This window comes from Mesoplodon mirus (assembly GCF_964341445.2).
Source record: "Mesoplodon mirus genome assembly, chromosome: 13".
In the NCBI taxonomy this organism is placed as follows: domain Eukaryota; kingdom Metazoa; phylum Chordata; class Mammalia; order Artiodactyla; family Ziphiidae; genus Mesoplodon; species Mesoplodon mirus.
In genome coordinates this window covers 35218742-35230034 of record NC_138989.1, presented here as the reverse complement: position 1 = coordinate 35230034, position 11293 = coordinate 35218742, and the positions used below count along the sequence as shown (strand labels likewise).

The following is an 11293-nucleotide window of genomic DNA, read 5'->3' as shown; positions in this document are numbered from 1 at the left end:
GTTTTTAGAGCAAGCGATGTTGTCATATGCACTTTTAGAGACAATAACTAGAAGGGTCACTAGATGGCACTATTATTCTTAGTACTGTAGTAACCTATTCTGTAGTGAACTTGAGAGTGACAAAGCATGAATATGCAGAGAGCATTAGTCCAATAATGCTGTAACTTTGTCAAAATTGTTTCTTGAAAGAATTGATAAAGTCTGTTACAATGAAATTCATACTATTTTGTGAACCCCAAAATGCAGGGAGCGATCTCTAGGACTCCTTTTTACAATGCAGCATTCATTTGTTCATTCAATCATTCATTCACTTACAAATATTTATTGAGTGTTTTGAAAGTGCCAGGATCTCAGTGAAGCTCTGGTTATTTTCACACTGAAGTAATGACTTTTTTTTTTCAAGTAAGAGTGCAGGCTTTGCACTAGTAAGACCTGAATCCTCCACTTACTGGGTCATCTTAAGTAAGCCCTTATTATTGTAACTTCTGTTTTTGAGATGAGAAGAGTAAGGCACAGAGCCAGTGGCTGTGGATGGAAATACTTTGTAAAATCATGCTTTCTATATGAATACTATTACTACCTCAAGAATGTTGAGGACTATGTCTAGTTCTATTTACATAATAGACTATTAAATCACACAATCTAAGCTTATTAAGATCAGCCTCGGGACTTCCCTGGTGGCGCAGTGGTTAAGAATCCGCCTGCCAATGCAGGGGACACAGATTTGAGCCCTGGTCCGGGAAGATTCCACATGCCACGGAGCAACTAAGCCTGTGCACCACAACTACTGAGCCTGTGCTCTAGAGCCCACGAGCCACAACTACTGAGCCCCGTGCCACAACTACTGAAGCCTGCGCTCCTAGAACCTGTGCTCCGCAACAAGAGAAGACACCGCAATGAGAGGACCGTGCACTGCAATGAAGAGCAGCCCCCGTTCGCTGCAACTAGAGAAAGCCCGCGCACAGCAGTGAAGACCCAATACGGCCAAAAATAAAATAAATTAATTAATTTTAAAATATATATATATATATGCTAAAAAAATAAAAGAAAACATTATTTAAAAAAAAAAATCAGCCTCAACACAAGTGACCATGAGACAGTTTCTCAGTGCAGCTCTTCCCTGCCTCAATATACGTCTTGGAAATACTATCAGAATCAAAGCAAAACAGATAGGGGCTTCTCTGGTAGCGCAGTGGTTGAGAGTCCGCCTGCCGATGCAGGGGACACGGGTTTGTTCCCCGGTCCGGGAAGATCCCACATGCCGCGGAGCGGCTGGGCCCGTGAGCCATGGCTGCTGAGCCTGCGTGTCCGGAGCCTGTGCTCCGCAATGGGAGAGGCCACAACACTGAGAGGCCCGCGTAACGCAAAAAACAAACAAAAAACAGATCTGAAGTGTTTTGGCAGAAGGATACTAGAAGTGTGTTTGGGGTGTGAACGAATGGGTGTGTTTATATATAAAAAATTGTTTCCATGCACCTTGCCGGAAGCCAACCTCATCTCTTACCAGCCTCACTTCTCCTGCAGTTGGTTTTGCTCCCAGTGCACAGTACTTCCTTTCAGACTCTCATTCTGAATGAACATGATGACGATGCATATTTAGTCCCGGACGTTGCTAACCAGCACAGCAAAAATAAATCTGAATACTTTATTCACATTTTGTAATAATCAGGGTGTAAATTGACAGTGGCTCATTTAGGAGGTTGTGCTCATTGTACTTTACTCAAGTTCCCTTTTTATGTATGATCTGTTTATTCCGTTCTTATTTATGGAAGTGGATATTATGTCCGAGTGTTACAGGTGATACAGAGATTCTGATTCTATAACTCGCCGTAAGTGTTATACTGCCCAGCCCTTTGGATTGCGAGTAATAAAGGTTAGGTTTCTCCTTTGGCCAGAATCCCAACACAACTGTGCTATCTATGCTGGAGCCACCGCAGCTGATGTCCTAACAGCTCACTGAGGAGGTCAAAGATGGTTTTCTAAAAAATGCCTGCTCTGACAATGACGCTCGCATCTCAGAGCTACCATTGTTTGCCCTCCTGTCAACCACTCACATAGCTAAGAACTCAAGCGAAAAAGAAAAGCGTCTATTTTAAAAGTTTTATTGAACATATTCAAGATTTCCTGCTTATTTTAGGGACAGTGAAAGAAATCCAGTGTTTTATCCATGTCAGGTCCCTACCAGATTATAAACAGTTGAGAGGAGGGTTCACTTGCTGAAAGGTGCCTTGAGAGAGAAACTCCCACTTCTCGGATTCAAAGAGGAAGGCACCTCATCTCTTAAGTCTCCCTTGAGGTGTCACAGCCAGTGGCGGCATCACAGCCTCCCACTCCAGGCTCCTTCTAGCTTCCACAGCCTCCTCCTCACCCAGTTTATCAGGCAGCAGGACTGGCTGCTCTACCCAACTCCAGAGCTTTTCCCTTTGTTTTAAAATTGCCCTTGAATTCAGCTCCCTTCCACTCCCTTTTCCCCACACAGTGTTTTTACACATTTGGTGCCCAAACCTTGAAGGTAAATACAAAGACAGGCATCTGTAAACACAGAACGATGCCCACATTCATGGGAATAACAGCAATCTCAAAAAACAATCATGATGGTAAATTTTAATCAGTGACTCTGAGAAACTTCCCAAGCGAGAAAGATTTGTGTCCCAGTCTTGCTCTACCCTCATTTCATGTTTTTTTTTTTTAATTTTACATTTTTGTTATTTATTTAGTTAGTTAGTTATTGGCCAGCCTGAGAGGCATGAGGGATCTTAGTTCCCTGACCAGGGATCGAACCCATGCCCCCTGCAGTGGAAGCGTGGAATCTTACCCACTGGACCGCCAGAGAGGTCCCCCTCATTTCAGGTCTTAGTTCCAGCTCTAAGTGTTTGCAACAGTATCCTTCCTGAACTATATCACATTCGTCCAACTTTTTTTCCCCCACGTTGTATGTGAGCCTGGCCATTTCTTTCCCTGTTAAAGAATCTACAGCCCTGACCTCTTTATATAACGTCAACCCAACTAGAGCAGGAACCTGCCTTTATCTAAAACTCTGGCCATGCAGAGCCGGCAGTCTGTGAACAGCAGTTGACAGGCTGATCCAAACCAAATCCCTCATGTACTCCTCAGGAAAGGGAGGAAGGCAAACCCATTGCCAGCCCACGACGGTCACGATGGAAAGATGTGCAAATCCAGGCCGGCCCTTCAAGCTGATGGGGCTGCTGAGGACTGAGTGAATAAAGTGAAATGGAAGGTAAATGGATGCAATCAAATTATTACAAGGAGGGCTTCCCTGGTGGTGCAGTGGTTGAGAGTCTGCCTGCTGATGCAGGGGACACGGGTTCATGCCCCGGTCCGGGAGGATCCCACATGCCGCGGAGAGGCTAGGCCCGTGAGCCATGGCCGCTGAGCCTGCGCGTCCGGAGCCTGTGCTCCACAATGGGAGAGACCACAACAGTGAGAGGCCCGCTTACTGCAAAAAAAAAAAAAAAAAAAATTATTACAAGGAGGGAACAGGCAAGGTTGCTTTAAAGAGACGAAAAATAAGCATTTCTACGCCCTCCACAATCATGGGGATTGAAAATGTTAGTATTTTTTCTCATCTTTTCTCTTTGGTGTAGATCCATCTTTTGATGCATATGGGTTTTGTTGTGATTTTCTTCGTTTTTACCACCTGTGTTCCAGATGTCTGTCAACTTCATCATTTTGCTGCTTTGCTTGAAGATTTCAAAACAGACCTCAATTTTGAAACTCTTCTGTGGCATATTTCTCCTATATTTGAGAAGATGTGTTTGATTTAGAAAATACAAAGACATTGCCCTACTTTCTTTGCATTGGGGCTAAATTGGAAGTAGGCAGCAAAATGGTTTACCTCCTGAGATACTCACCACAGCCGTCTGCTGACTGCGGAGAAGTGGCAGCCGGGATGGTGCAGGTGAGGCCAAGTGCATGTCCCCAGCCTTTGTGCTTCATTATGTCACAGAGGCCAGGAATGACAAGAGGATAAGGAAATCTGTGGCCTCAGTTTAAAACAGAGTCCAGATAGAGTCCATACCATATTGAGAAATCAATTCAGTACATGTGTGTGTTCTACACGTGCACAGGTGTATTCATGCCAACATAAATGCATCAAACGTCTCTGGCAAGACATACAGGAAGTTGGTTGCTATAGAGGTGGGAATTTGGAAGCCATGGGCTAGGGGTAAGAGGGAGACCTAATTTCACTGTAAAAACTTTCTTCTTAAAATTTGGAAGTTGTGCTTGTATTTCCCATTAAAAATTAAAACATTGGTTAATCATCATAACAAAAGAATATATTCCACGAGACTGGGAACACCTAAAAGTAGTCTCCTAAAGCAATTTCTCCCTCTGCATGAGGAATAAAGTCCTACCTGTCACCTCAGTTTGAAGGGAGATTAATGTGGCTTGAATATTTACTATGGTTTTACTGCCGGGATGTTTAAGTGCCAACGATGTGTTACCACATAGGCAAATGGCCCTTGAATCCAGATAACCGCGCTATGGAAAAGACGGTGGGGATTTGGGTGTTTGTGTCATTTGGGCTTGGATTACAGGTTCCTTCCCCTGTTGCTGGGAGGCCCATGTTCTTGGAAGTAACTGAACTAAGGCTGGAATAGTGGGGATTGAGGAAATGAATGACCTGGAAGAAGATACTGCGGCAGCAGTTTGTGGAGACCCTCTTTCTGCCCCCTGCTCAGACATCCAGGGCAGGTGAAACATCCAGATGCACAGGACCCTTTGGTTGTGCCATCTTGGTTCACTCCTTGCTGCTACCACTAGAGGGCCCTCATCTGTTTCCTGGGACATGGATCTAGGGCTCTCTCCAATTCCTCCCAGGGTCTCCAGCATGATTCCTTCTCTCTCTTTGCAGCCGGCGCAGAACAAATAAACCAGTGAGAGGACAGAATGCAGATGGCATATCTCTCATATAATTTACCTAATCAGGTTGCTTGCTTACTTATTCATTTAATAAACATGTATGGATTCCTTTCCAAGCCGGGCAGGGCAGGATGGCTCCCACAAAGAAGGGTGGTGAGGAGAAGAAGGGCTGCTTCACCGTCAACGAGGTGGTGACCAGAGAATCCACCATCAGCATTCACAGGTTCTTCCATGGAATGGGTTTCAAGGAGCGTGCCTCTCGGGCACTCGGAGAAATCCGGAAATTTGCAATGAAGGAGACAGGGACTCCAGATGTACGCATTGACGCCAGGCTCAACAAAGCCATCTGGGCCAAAGGAATAAGGAATGTTCCATACCGTATCCATGGGCTGTTGTCCAGAAAGGATGATGATGATGAAGATTCACCAAACAAGCTCTAAACGTTGGTTACCTACATACCTGTCACCACTTTTCAAAAATCTACAGCTAGTTGGTGTAGATGAGAACTGACTGCTGATTGTCCAATAAAGTTATAGAACGGCCAAAACCAAAACCAAACAAACAATCAAACAAAAATGTATGGAAAATCTACCATAGGTCGAAAACTTGCTCTGGAGATGCAAGACCTCAAGAAGTTCACAATCTAGTGGGAAAGATAGACTATTTTTTTTTTTAAATATGTGATTGTGATAGTCTGATGAGTGTTAATGTAACCTAAGGCCAAGGTAACATAGGAGCATCTACCAGGGCATCCAAACCAGACTAGGGGTGGTGCTGATCACATAGGTGACCAAGTTGGGACTGGACGGGCGTGCAGGAGTCTGCCTGTGGGCCCCATGGGAGATGGGGACTGAGTGTGTTATTGCTGGTTGGTGACAGGAGAGTGGCTGCTGTGAGGGGTGTAGGGCATTTCACGATGAGATAATAACATAAAATGAGAAATGACCACAGCTCATCAGGAACTGCAAATTGCCAGCATGGCAGAAACATAAAGTCTGAGACAGGGTAGGGAGTATAAAGGGAAGAGGAAGGGCTTTACACGTCCGGCTAAGGCATTTTTGAAAGGATCAAAGTGGGAGAATGACAAGACTTAACAAGATATGCGTTTTCAAAGATAATTGAAAGCGGTAGAGGGAATGTATTGGGGTGGGAAATGTTAGAGGTGGGAGACCAGTTAAGTGGCTTCTGCGGCATTTCAGCCAAGGGGGGATGAGGTGGTGAAGCGGTGGGTGGGGGGGCAGTTACAGGAAAAGAGAAGAACAAAGGTGAAACCAACAGCAGGGGCAACTCTGTGACCTTCCTCCCCTGACACAACGGGATTAGGATGTCATTGCAGATCTACCTGAAAGGAGCTTAGAAGAAATGACCAGACAGTATCCAAGCACGGGTCAGATCAATGTCTAGGTAAGTAAGTAGCTCAAAGTTAACTAAGAGGAGGCAGGTAAGGGATAAAGCCAGCTGGGATGGAGAGTGTAGGGAGAAAGTGCAAGCAGATAGATACCATAGGAACTTGATTTAGTGGGACCCTTGCAGCTGGTGAGTGTTCCAGAAGCCCTAAAGGAACCAATATGGAACACATATATGGGGGTGGGGAGGGGGCTAGGGTCACTTACTTCCTGGCTTGAGTTGCTGGGTGGGTGGAGATACAGCAGTGAAAGTTCAGGAAGAAAGTTCAGGAAGAAAGACTTTTGGGAAGAAGATAATGAGTTCAGTTTTGAGCTTTTTGGATTTTAGGTGCTTGATGGCCATCTGAGCCACATTCACTCTGGAAAGCATCTAGGTAATGCAAGAGATGTGATGGAAGCTAAGAGAAAAGAGTCTCAAGAAAGAAAAAACGATGAAAATGTCCATTGCTTCAATGAAATAAAATAGGTGTCCATCTGATTTGACAAAAGGAAAGTAACCAGTGATCTTAGTGAGAATGTTTTTGGTAGTGTGGTGTTAGAAAGTAGATTACCAGATCACCTCTGCTGAGGACCTAAGGGAGAGAAGAGAAGCTTGTTGCAGTGGGAAGTCAATTTGATGCAATGTTTACCTCCAATCAGGTGACCAACTGTCCCTCTTTGCCCAGGACTGAGTGAATTCCAGGATGCTGGACTTTTAGTGCTAAGACTGAGAAAGTCCTTGGGCAAGCAGAACAGATTGGTCACCCTGCCTTCAATCCCACTACCAGAAAGGCTGTCCAAGAGTTCATGAAATAGGCTGAGATAAAATTAAGATGCTTGGGACTTCCCTCGTGGCGCAGTGGCTAAGAATCGGCCTGCCAATGCAGGGGACACGGGTTTGAGCCCTGGTCCGAGAAGATCCCACATGTCGCAGAGCAACTAAGCCCATGAGCCACAACTACTGAGCCCGCATGCCACAACTACTGAAGCCCCCGCACCTACAGCCTGTGCTCTGCAACAAAGAGAAGCCACCTTAATAAGAAGCCTGTGCATCACAACGAAGAGTAGCTCCCTCTCGCCACAACCAGAGAAAGCCCGCGTGCAGCAATGAAGACCCAATGCAGCCAAATATAAATAAATAAATTTATTGAAAACAAAAAAAATTAAGATGCTTAAGGGAATTCCCTGGTGGTTCAGTGGTTAAGACTCGGCACTTTCACTGCTTTGAGCCCGGGTTCAATCCCTGGCTGGGGAACTAAAATCCCACAAGCCATGTGGGGTGGCCAAAAAAAAAAAAATTAAGATGCTTGAATCACAAGGTTTACTGAATAAATTTAAAACGCACAGCAAGAAACAAAGGGAAAGAGATGAAGGATGCTATCACCATGAGGATAGGGTGCAAGTTGGGTGTTTGAGCCACAGCTCTCTCTCTGTCTGTCTCTGTCTGTCTCTCTCTCATCTTCATTCCCTGCTGCCAGTATGGTCACAAGGTCCAGAGTTGAGGGTGAGCAAGGGGACTCAGCAGACTGAAGATATCTGGAGCCAACACATGCTTACTCTTTCCAAGAGATGGAGGGACAAATAGCTTGGACACAACTGAAACTCACCAATAAGTTGCTGAAAAGCTATGGATTTGTCTGTGTATCTTGGGCAGAGGTTACATGTGACATGAGGATGATACATGATCTGTGCTTTATTAATGTTTTAGGTTTAAGTGGTCTTTCTATCCCTTCCTATCTACAAGTAGCACTCTGGTTTGTTCCATCCTTTTCATCTATGTTTATCAAACATATGCTCTGTTTATATTTATATTTAATTTACAGATTTCTAACTTAGCACATTTGCTATCATTCCTCAACATGTTGTATGAGTTTCATCTGTTATTCTACTTGTTTGTTTCCCTTGTTATTTACAGCACAATTGAATATTCTCAAATAACGTGGTAAAATCATATTATAGGAGTGACAATAGCACCAGTAGACTTTTCATTCTCGAAACTTGGCTGTTGTGAAAAAAGAAAGAAAGAGTATTTACTAGAGGGATTTAGATAATCATAAGGAAAAATTCTTTTAATAAACTGAAGTCACCAAGTCAGAACATAAGGTGTTTCAACCAGAAACATGAGAAGTTAATTGACAAAGCATGACCCTTGGGAGAGTATAAAAGGATGGAATCCAGATCAGGTGGAGAATTGGTGGGAGATCTCATCCTCTTAGACTAGAGGGGAGAAGGAATAATAGTGGACAGGTGTGTTTCCAGTGATGGACTGCGTTTACTATGTATGTCTTAGTTTTCTTTGTGAAGTAGCTTGGCCATTAAACAATTATTTCCAGGCACTGGTTGATTTACAAATATTTACTTTTTTCTTAGGTGTGATGGCCTTGTAATGTATCAATTTGCCTATGCTGAACTACTTGCCCCAGAATTTCATTTCATGTATATTTTGGGTTATGGTGGGTCCCAAGGGAGATTCTTGTGCGATTTGGAAGGCAGACAGGAAAGGGCAGCTGTTCTGTAGCTCACACACGTTGCTGCCAATGTGCTGACTCACCTCATCCGCATGAAGCAGCAGCGCCACCAGCTCTACTTCCCCTGGACCAGGTGCCTATGTTCAGTTCCATGAGGAAGGGCAATGTCAATCATCAAGGGTTTCAGTCTGTCCTGGGTTCCAGCATGTTCTTGATCTTCCTCAATTTACATCCATTTTCCCTTCGTAACTCCCCACCATCTAGACTCCAGGCTCCAGTATCAGGTGAGAAGACTTACAGAGATTGTTTAACCAGTCCCAACAAAAGTGTAAGGCCAAACTCCCATAATATAACCTCCGGAGACCATGCTTGAGTTTATGCTAATGACATGACTCAGGACAGGGGCTGTCCAAGCCAGAAAGATCAGCCTTATGATTAGAGGGTTAGGGCTTTGAGCCACATGATATCAACCCAACATTTGACCTCCAGGGAGGGTGAGGAGGGCTGAAGACCGAGTTCAACCACATGGCCAGTGATTCAATCAATCATGTCTACAAAATGAAACCCCAATAAAAGCTTTGCACATGGAAGCTCTGGTGACTTTCCTGGTTGGTAATCCTGTATCAATGAGCCAGGAGGGTGATGCTTCCTAAGGACATGGAAGCTTTGCATTCAAGACCCCCCTGACATTGCCCTGTGTGTCTCCTCATTTGGCTGGTCTTGAGTTGTATCTTTTATCATAAAACTGTAATCATAAGTATAGTGCTTTCCTGAGCTCTGAGTCATTCTAGCAAATTATTGAATCTGAGGGGGTAGTGGAAACCCGTGAATTTGTAGCCAGTGGTCAGGAGCATGGGTGACCTGGGGACCCTGGACCTTATGGTGGGTGTCTGAAGTGAGGGGGTGTCTTGTGAAGGAATGTGCCCTTACACTGTGAAATTTAACCTAAATTCAGGTACTCAGTGTTAGGATTGCACTGCAAAGAGAAAATAATATAGTAACCTTCCATGTGGGCATCACCTAGGTACAACAGTAATCAACTCATGGCCAATCCTGTTTCATCCATAACCTCCACTGTGGGATTACTTTGAAGCAAATCCCTGTTGTGATATTATTTCATCCATAAATATTCAAGTAGATATCTCTAAAAGATAAACCTCTTTTTTCTTGCTAATAACTACCATACCATTAATTTATTTTTAAAAATTGACAGTGATTCCCTAATATCATTGCATACTAATAGTCAGTGTTCAAATTTCCCCTATCATCTCAAACAAATTTTTATATCTGGTTTGTTCAAATCCAAACAAGTCCCCACATTGCATGTTGTCAACAGACCTCTTAATCTCTTTTCATCTGTAGGTCTCCTTCCCTCTCTCTTTTCTTGCAATTTATTTATAAAAGATACTGAGTGTCTTTTCCAGTAGAGTTGTATTCTCAAACTTTAAAGTACACACAAATCACTAGGGGATTTTTTTTTTTTTTTACTTATATAAATGCGTTTTTAATTTTTTAAGTTTTAAAATTCTTAAATTGGGCCTCCCTGGTGGCGCAGTGGTTGAGAGTCCGCCTGCCGATGCAGGGGATACGGGTTCGTGCCCTGGTCTGGGAGGATCCCATATGCCGCGGAGCGGCTGGGCCCATGAGCCATGGCCGCTGAGCCTGCGCATCCGGAGCCTGTGCTCCGCAACAGGAGAGGCCACAACAGTGAGAGGCCCGCGTACCGCAAAAAAAAAAAAAAAAAAAAAAAAAAATTCTTAAATTAATTTTTATTGGAGTATAGTTGCTTTACAATATTACGTTAGTTTCTGCTGTACAGCAAAGTGAATCAGTTATACATATACATATATCCCCTCTTTTTTGGATTTCCTTCCCATTTAGGTCACCATAGAGCACTGAGTAGAGTTCCCTGTGCTATACAGTAGGTTCTCATTTGTTATCTATTTTATACTTAGTACCAATAGTGTGTATATGTCAATCCCAATCTCCCAATTCATCCCACCCTCTGCCTAGGGCATCTAATTTTAAAAGTAGATTCTGCTTTAGAAAGAAAATTTGGGGGCTTCCCTGGTGGTTCAGTGGTTAAGAATCCTTCTGCCAATGCAAGGGACACAGGTTCGAGCCCTGGCCCGGGAAGATCCCACATGCCGCAGAGCAACGTGCGCCACAACTACTGAGCCTGCACTCTAGAGCCTGCAAGCCATAACTGCTGAGCCAGCGTGCCACAACTACTGAAGTCTGCACACCTAGAGCCCATGCTCTGCAACGAGAGAAGCCACCACAATGAGAAGCCCGTGCACCGCAACGAAGAGTAGCCCCCGCTCGCCACAACTAGAGAAAGCCTGCACAGCAATGACGACCCAACGCAGCCAAAAATAAAAACAAACAAATAAATAAATAAATGTATTTTTTTAAAAAAGAAAATTTTGTGTGGGGTCCAAGATTCTGCATTTTCAGCAAGCCCTCAGGTGAATTGGATGCTGCTGGTCCGTGAACCACACTCAGACTAGCAAACTCTGGAGCTCTCTACAGTCTGGATTTTGATGATTGCATCCC

The 11293-nt window shown here is 44.1% G+C and overlaps 1 protein-coding gene across 1 annotated transcript; it reads left to right on the top strand.

The window, feature by feature from the left end:
* Positions 1 to 5015: 5015 nt before the first annotated feature.
* Positions 5016 to 5324, top strand: LOC309814909 (large ribosomal subunit protein eL31-like; the record flags this gene model as incomplete). The annotated part of the gene is made up of 1 exon (XM_082641170.1): positions 5016 to 5324. The coding sequence occupies one exon, from the start codon at positions 5016 to 5018 to the stop codon at positions 5322 to 5324; it is 309 nt and encodes a 102-aa protein (XP_082497296.1).
* Positions 5325 to 11293: the final 5969 nt, after the last annotated feature.